The following is an 18,647-nucleotide window of genomic DNA, read 5'->3' as shown; positions in this document are numbered from 1 at the left end:
ACCCACTGTGTTACATCACATCCCCAAATAATTGTTGATTAGTTGGCATTACTATTTGTCTGTGGTGCGATGTCAACCCCTATAGAGCTAAATGATGTGCAATGGTCATATCTATAAATAATTGATCTCAAGCTAGTTAGATATTTTCTTTGCTGACTTGAAAATACTTGTAGACCCTTTGTGGAGGTGCCAGGGTGGGTGCACAGAAACGTCCTAGTTTCAACCCCACATCCCTAAACAATTAATGCTCATGGCTCATCTTGTGGCAGGCCACCAAGTTCATCATTAAGAACAAAAAATCGCTAACACCACAATATCATATGTCATCTTGTTTGCATTTCAAAGGCCCTTCCTTTTTCTCTGACTTTATCCGACGCCTCTGATACACCATGTCGTCCAGTGCTATGCCAGCCTTTTTTAGTAATTCATGAAATGTAGACTCGGGAGGTGAGAACAAGGTCTTTGGACCTCATTATAGCATTTTTTCATCATCTCCTCTCTGACATCCCCAAATGTTGCAGCCCCCATCTTTTTTCATGTATCACCCAATTGCTACTGCGAGTCATCGTGTTTTACATTGTGCACAATGCACAGTGGAAAATGACCCTACAGCAAATAGAAACTAGATCTAAAATATGCGTGTGTGAAGGATATGCAGTACAACAGTCTGATTTTGCAACTATTATCAGACCAAAACAAATGCAGTTTTCAGTTTATAAACTAAAGGCTTAACAAAAATGGAATTTTGGAAAACTGTTGTACCTCTGGAGGTGGGGGAGGGCTTCTTTGGAATTTCTGAGAAGCTGCTTCCATCCAAACCAGGACCTTTGCACTCCTTCTTCTCAGTGGCAGCTGGAGCCGATGTCTCCATGCTGCACTTTTAATGTTCAACAATCTGGACAGAGGGAAACACAATTCTGGTTCGGTCTTGAATGTGGAAGAAAGAATACATTTTATATTTACAGATGTAAACACTGATAGTGTAATGGTACATGCTGTTTCCTTTCATGCAGATGACACGGGTTTGATTCCCAGCCTCGTCCCAAGCCCAGGACAAAAAAAACAGTGTGGGTTGCATTCAATGTCAAAACTATGCCAAACTAATCAGGCTAGTAACACCCCAATGGCAACGGGACATGCTGAAAGTTGTAACATAAATGTGGCAGTAATATTGTAACTTGGGGAGCGCATCCTATTAGTATCTTATTCAAAATTCACTTTTACACATTACCTGTATATGTGATATCTGCATAAATAAAGTTTTTTCAGTTTTTCTTACATAATTGAGAAAGCAAGAGCAAATATAATTCAATGTTTACATGGTTATTTCATTATGGCTGTCGACATATTTATTCTGTCAGTGTAAATAATGTCAGGTCAACCCCTAAACACACATGGGTTTCTCAGTTTGATGTAATGAGTTCACAGTGCTTGCTCTGTTCCAATTGTAAATGCGAGTGGCCCTTAGTGCTGAGGTTTTAGCCACACACTGTGTCAATACCTCCTCATGTGTGTATGAATGGACTGCTGACGTGGCAACGTGCCACTTGTTTGACTTGGTAGGATCATTCTCTGCTGAGGACAAACATGACTCGGTCCAGTCCTGTCAGTAAAGCAATCCATACACTCATGAAAACTGGTGGTCATCGTTCATTTTCAGACTCTTGTGCAAAAATGTCCGCACACTTTGACACATTGTCGTTAAAGCGAGAACATTTCAATGAGGCTGACTAGATGTGCTATGGAATTGAACAAAATAAAGAAATGAATAAATATAAAGTCAATATGTATTTCTTTTTTTATGAATCAAATCTGTTTGTTTCGTTTGGTTTGTGCCACAGCAAATATATAAAATACAAATAACCAATCATATAATATCAATCCCTTCTCTTATGGGTTACTAGAACGTAAACAACAGGAAGTTTAGAAGTACAGACAAGCGAGTGAAGCGGCACAAAAATATAAAATAGAGTATAACTGGTCTTTGGTGCAGCCACGGCAGCCAGTACCTCTGTGCAGTAAAGAATGTGGCGTATTTATTTTTTTTTTTACTTAAGTCGTGCTGTTTTCACATGAACTACCACAGCACCAAGGGCTGCTGAGTTCCGGAAGTATAAAGGCGCACTCCAAGTCGACCCACAGTTTTTCACGGATGCCAGTCTGTCACGTTCTGATGTGGTCACTCACACTATTCACGTTCTTTCAAGGCTTTCTATTGATGAAACATGGACAACAACCAAACTGAAGCATGTTTGTGGCCCTGGCAATGTGGAGTCAAATTCTTATGCTGGGCCAAGCTCCAGAATCGGCGTCAGCAATACAGGGTATTGTTGCTCAATAACTGTTTGGCAGTATTAATTTCTCTCAACAACCAATTCACTGATCCACATTCCTGACCCACTATAGACCATCTCCAAGTTTTGATACACCCTACTTCATACCTTCAAGTTTAGTGAAATTCACCACTGTTTACTACGGCTATTAGGGTTTCTCATCCATATCTTACTTCTGCCCTCTAGGAAGAGAAACAGATGCCTGCGCTCCCGTACCACCAGACTCAGAGACAGCTTCGTGCTCCAAGCTGTCCGGATCCTGAATTCCCTCCCCCATCCACCCTCTGCTACATGACGTCCTGTTCTTTTGCGTTATGATCTGGCTGTCTGCTATTAGCACGCTTGCTCCATTTTGCTGCTCTTATTTGTCTATTTGGGTTATTTGCTTATTACTTATTCGTTGCTCTTGACTGTTCGTTTTTACTCCGTGCTATTTGATGTGAGTGTTGTGTACTGTGTCTGGTCACCGTGGGACGGTGGGAAACGTAATTTTGATCTCTTTGTGTGCCCTGGCATGTGGAGAAATTGACAATAAAGCGGACTTTGACTTTGACTTTGATATCTTGACTGTATAGGCAAACACTTTGACAAATTAAAATGGTGGGCATCTATGACAATACAGACCTGTCATGTTTGCTTATTGTATTTCATCCGGTTCGTCCACGGATGGTTAATATAGTCCAAATGTAGGCTTAATTTAATACTGTTGGGTCAGCCTCTATTAACAATGGATACAGTAATCTGGAAAATATTTGGAGATTCTATAACATGAAGTTTCAAAACAACTAAAATGCATGTCCGTACACAACCACAAGATATCAAACAACCAAGATATACTAAATACCGTAGTTTTTGGACTATAAGTCGCGTTTTTTGTCATAGTTTGGGTGGGGGGGCGACTTATACTCAGGAGCGACTTATATGTGATTTTTTTTACAAAATTCAAAAATCCGCGATGTAGTGAAACCGCGAAAAACGAACCGCGATGTAGCAAGGGATTACTGTCATTTGAACTGCAAGTGACGTCACCCGTGCTGCGCGGCGGTTGTTTACATAAAGGCGAAAGGATTTGATCACGGGATGACGAAGATGACGAAGGGATCCACGTACTACCGGCATCATTAGCAGCGTTGTTTGTAAGTCACACGGAGGACGAAGAGTTTGAAGGATTTAATGATTTGGAGTGACACAGAAGGTTTGAAAAACTATTATGGCTTTTACGCACGCCCGGTCCTTCTCGACGGGAGCTATCTTTCACCTCTGTGGATGGAAGTCGGGGGCCAGCGCTCGGCCGGGTGGCTGTCCGGGGACGGTGGATGGAGCTCGGACATGGCTTTTGCGCACGCCCGCTCCTATTCTATGGAGCTCTCTTCCACCTCCGTGGCTGGAAGTTTGGGGCCGGCGCTCGGCCGGGTGGCTGTCCGGGGACGGTGGATGGGGCTCGGACATGGCTTTTACGCACGCCCGCTCCTATTCTATGGAGCTCTCTTCCACCTCCGTGGCTGGAAGTTCAGTAGTTGTTGGCTCGTTGAACTCTTGTTTTGTTAAATAAATAGCCATTTACCAAACCCACGTCTTTCCTGGTACTTTGTTAACGCTACAATATAGTTATATACTAGATCTCTGCAGCGCGCCGTTGTTGACATCAAGAACGAGGAATTTGATCGGATCATGGATTTAATGATTTGGAGTTACACAGATGATTTACTAATATTGTTTTAATATGATAGTTATTTGAAATATACTTTATATATCGTTCTATGGGTCTGTGGAATAATTAGAAATGCAACTTACAACGAGTCCGACGTCAGCATATGTGGGACATACGCAGCATTGTTTACATAAAGCACGATCGATGGATTTAATGAATTGGAGTGACACAGATGGTTTGATAAACGTGTTATTTATGTAATACTTACTTGAATAACTCTGAATGTTATGTCAGGCCAGTTCTCAGCTCCTCGTTTGTGTATATGTCACGTTAGCATACCATATTCTTTAGCCTGTTGTTGCTGGTTCATGTCTGTTTTTGGTGTTGGATTTTGACAAATAAATTTGCCCCAAAAGTGCGACTTATACTCCAGTGCGACTTATATATGTATTTTTTCACTTTATTGTGCATTTTATGGCTGGTGCGACTTATAGTCCGAAAATTACGGTAGTTTGGGAATGTTACAGTGAAAAACAGCAGAGAAATATAGCAGTTGCGCTTTGTTATTTTATTGCTCACTGCGTGAACTCACTCCAGCCACTCCTCGACAAAGCAGAAACTTATTGTACCTCCTTTATATGGACACAGTGCATATACCATTCTGTTAAATCCATTTTCAACCATATTCTTTTCGTATTTGATTTCATTTGCTAAATGTAGCAACGGTATATATGTGAACAGTGATGATTATGGTCATAATCTTTGGTGACCCACACTAGAACCTCCCCAATACAACCCGCTCTGAGTCATGTGTCATATGTATTCTTAGGCAAGACCCTTCACACATCTTGCTTCCAGTGCCACTCACACTGGTATGAATGTTGATGGTGGAGGCACACACTGTCACCCGCAGTGCAGCCGTGGCTATTTACTAAGTTTACCACCACCAGAGTGTGAATGTGTGAGTGATGAATAATGTATCCATTTAAAAGTGTCTTTGAATGTCCAGAAAATATATAGAAATATAAATCTGATGGGTAAAATACGGTATTTATGATGTACTTTATGTTATATATGGTATAATTACCATGAAAGTTGAGCAATGAAGCAATTAGTTTCCAATATGAGGGTCTGCTCAAATGTAACCATTGACTGGTTTTGTCAACATGCTAGCCTAAAACTTCATTTGACCTCTTTAAGGGTGTATGAATGTTAAAGAAAAAAACTACAATACTGGTTCTCGGTTCGCAAATAGTAAAAGTAGCTGCACTGTAGCTTCAGAATTTAGTAGAGATTTTATGACGTGTGTCTGTGTTTGTGTGTGTGTGTGTGTGTGTGCGTGCGTGTTCATGCGTACGTGTGTGTGCGTGAGTAGTCATGTCTGTGATCCTTCAGAGGTGCCAGTCACCTGTTACGGAGCCAATGTAAGTCGATTAAAGTTTTTTTCCTGCTGCCAAAAAGTCCCAGAACTAGCCAGTGAGTTATTTGATTTCGAAGAAAGCAGTTGAGCCCCTCTCACTTATTTTTATCTACTTTATGATACAATTTAATTTTGGGATGGAAGCCTCTTCATGATTATTTTCAAGCAGCCTCTCAAAAAGGCCAAATAACAAATGACGTTCCCATAACGGCTGGTATCTACAGAATATATCTTCATCTTGTTGGGCTCTGAATATTTTACCAACTTAAGAGCAAAATGAGGAAATAAATACACATGATATTTTTCCTACAATTAGCTGAGTTGTTTATGAGTCTACAGCAAGTACTCTAATATCCATTTTATCCATTCAACACCGCTTATCCTGTTCAGGGTTGTGGGGGTGTTGGAGCCTATCCCAGCTGCCATCAGGCACAAGGCTGACGACAGCCTGAACTAATCTCCAGCTAGTCGCAGGTCACAGTAGTCTAATACTAATGTGTATAATTCGTTATTTAAAGTCAGTATAATTAGTCCCCCATATTCCCTGTGACACAGGCTAGTGCCATGTCACCAGCAATGACAGGTAAGCCCAGCTCTGACGGCCTGGTACAGGTGTAAAAAAACCAAAAACACACAATTGAACAGATGGCAGAGGCCAAAAAATAAGGGGACAGTTCTTTTCTTGTTGGCTGGCTAGCACAAAGCGGCACAAACAGAACCCAAATGCCACCGGTGGCATTTTTTGCCTTACAGTATTTAGTTATTTTTCCTGGTCCTGCACCACAGCCACAAACTTGAGAAACATTAAAGAAAAAAATTAAAAAATGCAATTGGGTTTGATTACTCTGATGATAAACCTAAGAATAAGAAAAAACAATGTAAGGCCAAAACATTATTTGAGGTTATTGTTTTATTTTAACTGCAAATGTCAATATGATTGAATATCCAAAGATGAAAGTCTAAAACTTGCAATTTAACCTCTTTGTGTTTAATATACATTCCGTTGTTTAATATATGGGTATTTGACTTAGAAATTGGGAACATTCTCTATTAAAATTAGTTCAATGATGAATTGTATGTATTTTTATGAGGAATGTTTGAGGGTGTATTCAGACCAGAAAAGTCATTTAGTCCGCTTGTTTGGTCCGGACCAAAGGCGGACTTGATTTTTTCCTATTCAGACTGTACATTTTGCAAGCGAAGTATATTTTGTAAACACACCCGCGCTTGTGACAATCTGTGCTCCCATTGGACAGCAATGACCAAGGCGGCACACAGAGCACAGACCCGGAATTGGAGGAAAACATTTGAGTCCTACGCACTGCATTCCTGCTCTGCATATTTGTATTGTTGGTTTGGATCTACTCCGTTTGTATTCACACCTGAAGCGAACTGCACCAGAGTTTGTTAGAAAGTGAACCGAGACCACTTTGCAAAGTGGGTCTGGGTCCATTTCTTTAATCTGCACCAGGATTTGTTTGCATGTATTCACACCAGCACAAAAGGTCTGGACCAGGGTTACAATCGAACCCTGGTCTTTTTAAAGTGGACCAAACAGTCAGGTCTGGATACCTTAGTTTCAGTGCTTATGATTATAGTGTTGCCCGGAGGACCTGCCATTGCAGAGGTCCTTGTGAATGTACCTCATCTGCCTGTTGCTGATGTCATGCTTTTAAATCACAAAAGATATTGAATGAGCAATGGCACTTGGTCACAAGCAATTGCTTCAAGATTGAATTATTTGATTGATTACACAGATTTGATAAGATTTCTATCAATCAATTAATCAATTATGACTATTGGAATGGTTACATTTTACAGCTGCGGTTTTATATATAATGAGTAATGAATCAATTTGGTCGTCATTGAGATTCATTTCAATTCCACTTGAACACAGCGAGAGTGGTAATGCTCTTAGTGGTAATGCTCTCCCTAAGTGGTCGATACCGTGTCAAGCCCCCCCCAAAAGAAGAAAATTCACTTGCGTGGATATGAGAAAGCCAGATTGACTCACTATCAGGTAATTTACAATTCATAAACTCCTTCTAACGTGATTATTTTTTAAAGGATTGTTATCTCCATTTTTTTCTTTCCACTTTTTGTTTGCTTTCTTTTCACTTCCTACCACCTTTGCCTGAGACTTGTGTCAAAACATGCTGTATTTTCTTAGAGCCTCGTTCAGTTTCAAGAGTTCCTCTCCTCTACTACCGTTCACCAACTCACCTTTCACCAACATTGAAAGGAATGAAAACACAGATCAAAAGAGGCGCTCTCATGTTGAAGATATCCAGGCTTCTTACTTTCTTCCTGCCTATCTTTCAGTCAGTGCGATCCACATGCTGGTAGACTCTTTCCTGACAGCACACACAAACACATTTCATCTTACACACGCACTCACTAACTGTTGCTACACACTCTGCTCAATTGGCAAACACAGGAGATGAATAGCAAAGGTCTAGCACCTGCAGACCTCCCCACTCAGGTTTCTTAAGGTGACAAGTATGCAGGTTATCAAAACAAAATCCAAAAGCCAAAACAAAGCTATATTTTACTTTGTTTTACATACTTTTGTGTCTTTATCATATTGGCTTCTACTCAAACTGAAGAATGAGAAGTGATTTATGTCCTCTGTTGCACAACGGACTTTACGTTTTTTATTTTTTATTTTGGTGATTTAATTGAGGTTTTAAAGCAAATTGTTTCCGATTAATGATAATGCAAAGAATTGACTGCACTTTATATTATAGAATTGACTGCACTTTGTATTATTCAAAACTTTTTCGAAGGGTCAAACATTCCAAGCTCCCTAGCACCTGTTCAAATAGATTAGTCATGATAAGCCACTGTAATTGACCTTTGAATAAGACTGACTGAATCTATGGTTTAGGTTTGATCAACCTTCAGCTTGGTTAAGGAGTGTTTTGGTCATGGCTGAAAGAACTCAGGGTCCACTGTTGGTATGTGACAACCCACGAAATGGATGATAGACTCGTTCTTTTGCAAGCCAAGCTACTCACAGAAGGGTTGCTGATAGTGAATAATAGCTTTAGACAACTCTCAAATGGTCCTTTCACATCAAACTTTACAGCCTATGAACTGAGACATTTTCTGGGTTGCACTTAGATGTGAAAAATGAATGCCTTGAATGCCTCAACCGACACATGTAATTTACAGGCAGACAGGTGCCAATACTATTGAGTAGAGCCCTGAACAAGTATTTCTCAAGATCCGGTTCCTACCCGAGCCCCTGATACTCAATACTGTGTACATCAGGAAATCTGACCAGACCCACTATCTAACTTTTAAAGCTGTTACCAAAAATTTCAGTAACTGTTTACTTGCATTAAATTTGGTACGTATTATTGTCACCAATATATGTAATCTATGTATTTTTTTTAAAATATTGTTTTTTCTGATGATCAAACGTAGCAGTAACAGGGTTCTCTGAATTAGGTCTCATACATCTGCCAGACTGCCACACAGCCTTATTATTTCCTGGTTCTTCAGCAATCACTGGCTAAATTCCAGATTCAAGGTGTCATTTACACAGTAAAAGCAACAGTAGTGCTGAGCAATAACATTTTCAATTTTCTAGTCTCGCTCCACTTATACCAAGAATATTGATTGATTGATCGAATGATTGATTGATTGATTGATTGATTGATTGATTGATTGATAAATAAATAGACACACACACACACACACACACAAACACACATACATACATACATACATACATACATACATACATACATACATACATACATACATACATACATACATACATACATACATACATACATACAAAAAATGATTAAATCCTGCATCACCCACAGTGTATCTTACAAGATGGTTGGTTATTCAGAATTCAGAATTTTATTTTTAATTTGTTGATTGTGATCTGCCTTGCAATCCAACCCAATACTCTACCATTGCCAAGCTCCACATTGCACCGTGATAAAGTTGTAGCCCTTGTATATCTGAATCCACAGTGTTCCTTGTATGTTTTGGACAAAATAGAGCTGTTTATGTATATACCCTCAAATTACTAACTCTGACCAGAATGAATGCCTTGCCTAAAGCTGCATAGTCATTTTATGAAAGCCCTTTAATTCACCTTACATTTGTTCTGTCACTGTGAGCGCTCTTCTCTAACCAAATACTTCCTTCTTTACTTCATGTTTAATATTTGCCATGACGGTTCTATGCTGGTAACCAATTTGAAAGCCACAATCTAAAACTTTGTTGTAAGGTTTACCACATTGTAAATTGTATTCGTACCGCCTACCAACGTGATTTAACGACACTTTTTTATTTTATTTTTTTTAGCTAAAATTAGGAATTCAAACAGTCCCTCTGTACAGCTATCTCTCCTTGATGACTTGTTCATACATTCTAGAGAATGCAGTGCAATGAGCAGTAGGCTTTACACGATCAGGATTGGAGCCGATCAATGATCAGCAAGTATAAGTGAGTAGGTGTTTTTTAGTAAAAACGTGGCTGCTTTTAAAACATGCAATAGAAAAAATAAACAACTAAATAAAATAGTTAGAATTATTTTAATGGAGAACAACCTGTAACTCCTGCATGGCTGTATGAAGTTAATTAAAATACTTGGGTTGTGTGGTTGTCTTATCCTGTATGGGAAGACATGGGCATGAATATCTTTGATGGCAGTGAGAGGTGGTCACATTAGGTGACAGCTGCATGTATATCTTATTTTGTTTCACATATATAAATTACACAACTATAAGTACCTTTGTATGTATTTTTGTGCTTGTGATGTATGGTTATAATGTATGCACATTCAATCATGTTTTATTGTTTGTTTTATTGTTGTTGGTTTCTCTGATGATGTTTTATTGTTTGTTTTTATGATAGCAAACCTGCCTTAGGACAACGGATGAAATTGAGCAACTATGGTAACGCCGGCATATTTATATTGATGTATTTACTGACGTATTGATCAGTGTGCAATTGTCCTAATCAAATGAATGAATGAATGTGGACATCTGAGTTACACTCTGAAATACTATGCAAGGAAAAAAAGCTATCAAACTTCAAAACTGTAGATTCTGACGACTGCCTGCCCTGTCCTTCTCAAATAGTGGGCGAAAACATGTTAATTAGGATACAATGTCATGCAGAGATGTACTTATTACAATTTTACAGAGAAATTATATTATTCATAGTCACTGAGGAGAGTTGGGGAGGTGCGAAATATTTTCTTCTTTCGGGGGGGGGGCTTACACAAAATAATTGAGAAGCACTGGGTCAACCCAACATTGAGTGATGTTTCGAAGCAAAAATACACAATTAACAAAAAAAGCACTACATGAGCTATGACAATGACGACACTGCAATTACGTCTGCAGGAGTGGCGTGCGCAATCGACGTTTTGAGCTTTTGATGACCTACATAACTAATATCGATTCTCAGACTTATATCATTGCAAAACATCGGCCCATCCGATATAGCCAATCAGATGAGTGTAAAGTCCAATGAGCAGGTAATGATGTAATGTAATAGGCATCTAAAACAGCAGCGTAAAGTCCCCCACGGATGAGTTCTCACCCCACCCTTGAGTCTAACCGTTCCTGCAAAGCAATATCCTGTAGTTGATCTCTTTGTCTCCCTGAACCAATTGAAAACAGATGTGTAACTAATAGTATTCTATCGCACAAAGAATGGACAAGGATGCACAGAGATGCAGATGTAAACGATTCTGAATCAAGTCATAAGTTTCAGTGATTGATAACTATTCCCAGTGGAACTAAAAAGCACAACTTGGAAATGCCAAAGTGCAGCAGCCGTCAGTAAACACAATGGCACTGTCCGCCTGAATGAAACCATTTGTGGTTTACCAAGTCAAACAGTCCAAGTCCCAATGATCATCGTCACACACACATCCGGTGTGGTGAAATTTATCCTCTGCATTTAACCCATCCCCGTGCGATTTTGATCCATCCCCTGGGGGAGAGGGGAACAGCGAGCAGAAGCGGTGCCGCGCTCGGGAATCATTTGGTAAACTACCCCCCAATTCCAACCATTAATGCCGAGTGCCAAGCAGGGAAGCAATGGGCCCCATTTTTATAGTGTTTGGTATGACCTGATCGGGGTTTGAACCCACAACCTTCCAGTCTCAGGGTGGACACTCTACCACTAGGCCACTGAGCTGGTCGGTATTATTTTATAAATATTATTTTATTTAAATAAGAGATTAGCTGTGAAGTCCAGGAAAAAACTGAATTCAACTGTTAAGAAGTAAAAAGAGCTTCCCTTATTCTCAATTACAGTCTGAAACCTTGACGTCGGCATAAAATTTTTGAATTGACGAAATCTTGACTATAGACTTCTTCAATTTATGAGTTAGGAGCTTGTGAATACTGGCAGCACAAGGTGCAGCTTCAAATCATATTCCTAGAAATGCACTTTTACTCCATTGAAATAAATTATAAAGCCATTATTTGTGTTGCAATGCTTCTTTAAGCAATATCTTTTTACTCCATGGTAATTGTGGTCAATACAATTGTGGTATGAATTTATACTATTTCTCGAGCTGTTCCACATGATACCATCTACGTACATTAATTCCTTTTTTTTCTTCAAATTATACAAATTGGATGTCAAATTACGGTATTGCGTGAGAAGTACATACGTGTCTGCGTTCTGGCACGCTTATACTACGTATTTTTTGGACTAAAAGTCTCTCCGGAATATAGGTCACACGAGCCATAAAATGCATTATAACGTGAAAAAAAAACATATATAAATCGCTCCAGAGTATAAGTCGCATTTTGGGGGAGATTTTCGACAAAATCCAACACCAAGAACAGACATGAATGAGCAACAACAGGCTAAACGATAGGTATGCTAACGTGACATAAACACAAATGAAGAGCTGAGAACGGGCCTGAGGTAACATTCAGCGTTATTCAAATAACTATTACATAAATAACACGTTTATAAAACCATCTCTGTCACTCCAATTCATTCAATCTCGATCGTCTTTTATGTCAACAATGCCGGCCGGGTGCGCACCGCTGACGGCGGTTGCACTTCAAAATATTCCACAGGCCTATATAACGATGTATAAATTATATATTGAATAACTATTACATAAGCAATAATAATATCAAACCATCTGTGTCACTCCAAATCATCAAAGCCATCGATCATCCGGGTGCGCGCCACTGACGGCACTTGCACTTCAAAATATTCCACAGGCCCATATAACGGTATCCATTCATCCATCCATTTTCCGTACCGCTTTGTCCCCACGGGGGTTGCGGGTGTGCTGGAGTCTATCCCAGCTGTCAATGGGCAGTAGGCGGGGGACACTCTGAACTGGTTGCCAGCCAATCGCAGGGCACACAGAGACGAACAACCATCCGCACTCGCACTCACACCTAGGGGCAATTTGGAGTGCTCAATCGGCCTATCAAGCATGTTTTTGGGATGTGGGAGGAAACCGGAGTGCCCGGAGAAAACCCACGCGGACACGGGGAGAACATGCAAACTACACACAGGGAGGGCCGGAGGTGGAATCGAACCCACACCATCCTAACTGTGAGGCGGACGTGCTAGCCAGTCCAACACCGAGCCGTCATATAACGATATATAAATTACTGTAATTTTCGGACTATTAGTCACTCCGGAGTATAAGTCGCACCACCCATAAAATGCACAATAACGTGAAAAAAATATATATAAGTCGCTCCGGAGTATAAGTCGCACTTTTGAGGCAAATGTATTTGTCAAAATCCAACACCAAAAACAGACACGAACCAGCAACAACAGGCTAAACGATACGGGATGTTAACGTGACATACACAAACGAGAGGCTGAGAACGGGTCTAACGTAACATTCAGAGTTATTCAAATGATTATTACATAAATAACACGTTTATCAAACCATCTGTGTCACTCCAAATCATAAAATACATTGATCATCGATTGTGTAAACCAGGCATGTCCAAAGTCCGGCCCGCGGGCCAATTGCGGCCCGTGGTCAAATTTCATCAGGCCCGCAGCCTCTGTGATAAAATCTTTAGTATGTGGCCCGCCGCCATTGTTGACCAGCGCTTTAATACACACGTACCAAAGCAATTTTATATTTATGCCGCAGAAATGTAATCTTGCGCGACCCGGCGTGATTTCACAGCGAGAACATGACTCCAGCTGTCCTGCTATGCGGAGCATGCGCAAGTCAAATGCGGAAATAACCCCGTTGTAAACAGGGTACGCGCGAACCGGCTGCGTGAACCCTGTGTGAAATGTTCATGAGGCGAAAATAATTTTAAACTCATGTAAATTTAAGGTATTTCATACAGTTTGTTCAATGTTATCGTATTTTATGTATTACTTATAACTCCTGTTTAAAATGTTCATGAGGCGAAAATAATTTTAAACTCATGTAAATTTAAGGTATTTCATACAGTTTGTTCAATGTTATCGGACTCTTCAGATATGAATGAAAGGCAGAATTTGTGTTTTTAGAGTTGTTCACATCTGCCTGAGTGGCTTATATTTGGTTATTTTGTCATTTAAAAAATAAAGACAATTGGGAGAATGAAATTTGTTTTATAACAGTGTTTATTTGGATGAAATTGTAGTTAAAAAAATGTCCGAAAAAACTACTGGCCCCCGGGCCCCTTCACTTTATCAAATCTGGCCCTCCTTGCAAAAAGTTTGGACACCCCTGGACTGTAAACAATTCCGCGTACGCGAGCCGTCGGACTCGTGATTGGCATGTCTAATTATTCCACAGACCCATATAACGATATACAAAGTATATTTTAAATAACTATCATATAGCAACAATATTACCAAACCATCTGTCACTCCAAATCATAAAATACATCGATCATCGATCATGTAAACAATGCCGTGTACGCGCGCCGTCGGACTCGTGATTTGCATGTCTGGCGTGATGTGTGCTCGCATGCTGTCCACCACAAGCAGAGCTTGCATCCTAAATTGCATTGCTGCCCCGACTGTTTTTTTTTATTTATTTTTTTTACATCACCACACTAAATTCTCTGCACCAGACCTGTGCTTTTTAAAAACTCCAAAAACTGCGCTTTCCCCTCCCAGTTGTTGCGTCACGGCCAATGGTGAAATTTTAAAATTTTAGTTTGAAAATAACTATATTTCTTTGTCAGTTTTTGTTTTTTTTGTTTTGTTTATTTGTTTCATGAACTTGAATATTGTGCTTTAAAGTGTGAATTGCTTTATTTGTTTTTTCAATGTATTAAAAATAATCTGTGAGGTGATCAACTGTACTAGTAAGTAATGTGTTAATGATCAAGTAAATGTTTTTGAAAAAAAAAACACATATAAGTCGCTCCTGAGTATAAGTCGCCCCCCCACCCAAACTATGAAGAAAAACGCGACTTATAGTCCGAAAATTACGGTATATATCAAATAAGTATTCTATAAGCAATAATATCAAACCATCTGTGTCACTCCAAATCATTAAATCCATCGATCAAATTCCTAGTATATAACTCTATTGTACAAGGAAAGATGTGTGTTTGGTCTTTATTTAACAAAACATGTTAAACGTGCCAACAACTACTGAACTGTAACGATAAAAACATATACGAGTTGCTACACGAAATAAAATACATCAAATGATTATAACATGAATAGTTCACCGCCACACGGCCCCAAGCACCGGCGTCGACTTCCAGGCGTGTGGCGGCGTGGACTTCCATCCCCGAAGGTGGCACTTCAAGCCACAGAGGTGGAAGAGAGCTCTATAGAATAGGACCGGGCATGCGTAAAAGCCATGTCCGTGCCCCATCCACCGTCCCCGGACAGCCACCTGGCCGAGCGCCGGCCCCAGACTTCCATCCACGGAGGTGAAAGAGAGCTTCGTAGAGTAGGACCGGGCGTGCGTAAAATCCATAATAGTTTTTCAAACCTTCTGTGTCCAAATCATTAAATCCTTCAAACTCTTTGTCCTCCGTGTCACTTACAAACAAAGCCGCTAATGATGCCAGTAGTACGTGGGGCCCTTCGTCATCTTCGTCATCCCGTGATCGAATCTTTGTCCTTTATATCAACAACTGCCGCGCCGCTGACGTCACTTGAAATACAAATCACAGTAATCCCTTGATTCATCCCGGTTCATTTATCGCAGTTTCCCTTTTTTTTTTTTTTTTAAATTTGTGAAAAGAATTCACATATAAGTCGCTCCTCAGTATAAGTCGCCCCCCACCCCACCCAAACTATGAAAAAAAACACGACTTATAGTCCAAAAAATACGGTACTTTCAGGTCAAGACATGTCTGACAGGAGAGCCCCAACATGTCAGTCTCTTGACAATGATTTTACACTGAAATTGGCAATAACTTATTGGCAACTGGTGTTGGTGGTTCATGGAAAAAAATTGCAGTACATAAACAGAAGTGTACTCTTCGAAGAAAGTGCTAAGACCAAATCAAAGTAAAACGAGTTCAAGCTGGAGCAGAAAATGCCCTTAGCAAAACTGTATCCACAAATTTGTATAAGGTTTAACGAAGTGAACATGCTCTAAAGAATGTAACAGCTGACTTAACACTTAAATAACCCTTTGGTTGTTTGTTAACAGTTACATCTGTCACTGGTGCTACATTGCACACTGCTGACTCAAGCTTGCTGAAACATTTGGCCTGAGTCATTCATCCTGATTGAGTGTTGTTCAAACTCCATCCCAAACTTTCTCAGCTGTTAAAAAAAAAAGCAAAATCTTCTTTGTGTTAAAATCTTTTCCAAAAGTCAAAAAGCTATATTTTTAGACTGAATGACACTAGACAATTTCTCTCTCATATATCACTTTAGTACGTACCCTTCAAAGTAAAAAAGTCAAGGCCAAAATCTGCTTTATTGTCAATTTCTTCACGTTAAGACACACAAAGAGATCAAAATTACGTTTCCCACCGTCCCACGGTGACTAGACACATTACACAACACATACAAGCAAATAGCAGAAAGAGTAAAAACGAAAAGACAAGAGCGATGAATAAGTAATAAGCAAATAACCCAATAAATAAACAATAAATAATTGTCTCAAACAAATAAGAGGAGCAAAATGGAGCAAGTGTGCATACAGCAAACAGCCAGAATACAGCGCAAAAGAACAGGACGTTATGCAGCCGAGGGTGGAGGGGGGAGAGAATTCAGGATCCTGACACCTTGGCGTATGAAGGTGTTGGTGAGTCTGGTGGTGCGGGAGCGCAGGCATCTGTACCTCTTCCCAGAGGGCAGAAGATCAAACAAAGAGTGAGCGGGGTGACTCATCACACACAATCGCGGTCGCCTTGCGGGTGAGACGGGAGGTGTAAATGTCCTTCAGGGAGGGGAGTGAAGCCCCAATGATCTTACTAGCTGTGTTCACTATGCGCTGCAGGGCCTTCATGTTGTATTCAGGGCAGCCACCACCCCACACAGCGATACAACTGGAGAGGACGCTCTCAATGGTGCCACGGTAGAATGTGGTCATGATTGCAGGAGGAGCACTTGCTCGCCTGAGTTTCCACAGAAAGTACAGGCGGCGCTGAGCTTTCTTCGCCAGCGACGCAGCGTTGGTAGTCCAGGAGAGGTCCTCACTAATATGCACCCCCAGGAATCTGGTGCTGCTCACTCTCTCCACCACAGCACCGTCGATGGTCAGCGGAAGGAAGTCAACAACAATCTCCTTGGTCTTGCTGATGTTCAGCAGGAGGTTGTTGTCCCTGCACCACGTGGCCAGAAGGTCGATCTCCGACCTGTATTGAGTCTCGTCGCCCCCGGTGATGAGACCCACCACAGTCGTGTCGTTGGCATATTTCAGCACGCGGTTGCTGCTGTAGGTTGCAGTGCAGTCATGCGTCAGCAGGGGGAAGAGCAACGGACTGAGCACGCAGCCTTGAGGGGCCCCCGTGCTCAGCGTGATGCTGCCGGAGACATTGTCGCCAACACGAACTACCTGAGGCCTCTGACAGAGGAAGTCCAGTAGCCAGTTGCAAAGGTAGGTACTGAGGCCCAGCTTGTCGAGTTTGCAGATGAGACGCTGTGGAACAATGGTGTTGAATGCAGAACTGAAGTCCACAAACAGCAATCTCACATACGAGTCTTTGTTCTCCAGGTGGGTGAGGGCAGAGTGGAGGGCAGAGCAGATGGCATCCTCAGAGGACCGATTGGCTCGGTACACAAACTGGAAAGGGTCTATGGTGGGGGGAAGAACAGATCTGACGTGCGCCATGACAACCCGCTCAAAGCACTTCGTGACGATGGGTGTCAGTGCCACAGGGCGGTAGTCATTGAAGCAGGAAGGAGCAGGATTTTTTGGCACAGGTATGATGGTGGCAGCCTTGAAACATGACGGAACGATGGCCTGCTGCGGGGAAATGTTAAAGATGTCCGTGAAGACATCCATCAGCTCCTCAGCGCAGTCCTTCAGCGCCCAACCCGGGATGTTGTCCGGGCCCGCCGCCTTACAAGTGTCGATAGTGGCAAGCGTCCTCCTCAGGCTAACGGCAGAGAGGCACAGGGGCTGCTCGTTCGGAGGGGGAGGGGCCTTCAGCTGGCAAGTGCTGTTCTGAGCGTCGAAGCGAGCAAAGAAGCGGTTCAGTTCGTTGAGCAGAGGGACGTCGCCCTCACAGCTCTGCGGCGCGGGCTTGTAGTCCGTGATGGTCTGAATGCCTTGCCACAGGCTCCGAGCATCCCTGCTGTCTTTGAAGTGGGCGGTAATCTTGGAAGATAATGCCTTTTTCGCTTCCTTGATGCCCCTGGACAGGTTCGCCCTAGCTGATCTCACGCCCGCTTCATCCCCAGCCCTGTAGGCTTTGTCTCTGGCCCTCAGCAGCCCGAGGACAGCCCCTGTCAGCCATGGCTTCCAGTTAGCCCGAGTGACGATGTATTTTGTGAGGGTCACATCATCAATGCACTTCGGGATGTAAGAGGTCAAAGAGTCAGTATACTCCTCAATGTCCATCTGATTGTTGCAAGTGGCTGCCTGCTTAAACATGTCCCAGTCTGTAGTGCCAAAGCAGTCTCGAAGAGCATCAGAGGCCCCCTCAGGTCACACTCTAAACCCGCTTGCAAACCGGCCTGGAAGCTCTCACTCTTTGTCTGTACGCGGGCATAAGCATAACAGTGATGTGGTCAGAAAGTCCAATGTGGGGGAGGGGGGTGGCCTTGAAAGCTCCTTTATGTGCAGTGTAGACCAGGTTCGGGGAAGCTGTCACCACGTGTTGGAAAATTAACATGCTGGTGA

General features: G+C 41.6%; 1 protein-coding gene across 1 annotated transcript in view; it reads right to left on the bottom strand.

Moving 5' to 3' along the window:
* Nucleotides 1-18,647, bottom strand: part of gli2a (GLI family zinc finger 2a) — a 91,859-nt gene that overhangs the window by 66,359 nt on the left and 6,853 nt on the right. The window contains exon 2 of the mRNA XM_085919877.1: nt 763-895. Within this exon, the coding sequence (XP_085776003.1) occupies nt 763-871 (109 nt within the window). The 5' untranslated portion in view covers nt 872-895. The remainder of the gene's footprint in view (nt 1-762; nt 896-18,647) is intronic.

The sequence above is a fragment of the Syngnathus leptorhynchus genome, chromosome 9 (assembly GCF_054491065.1).
Source record: "Syngnathus leptorhynchus isolate UIUO chromosome 9, UIUO_Slep, whole genome shotgun sequence".
NCBI classification, from domain to species: domain Eukaryota; kingdom Metazoa; phylum Chordata; class Actinopteri; order Syngnathiformes; family Syngnathidae; genus Syngnathus; species Syngnathus leptorhynchus.
This window is presented reverse-complemented; position numbering and strand designations above follow the sequence as displayed.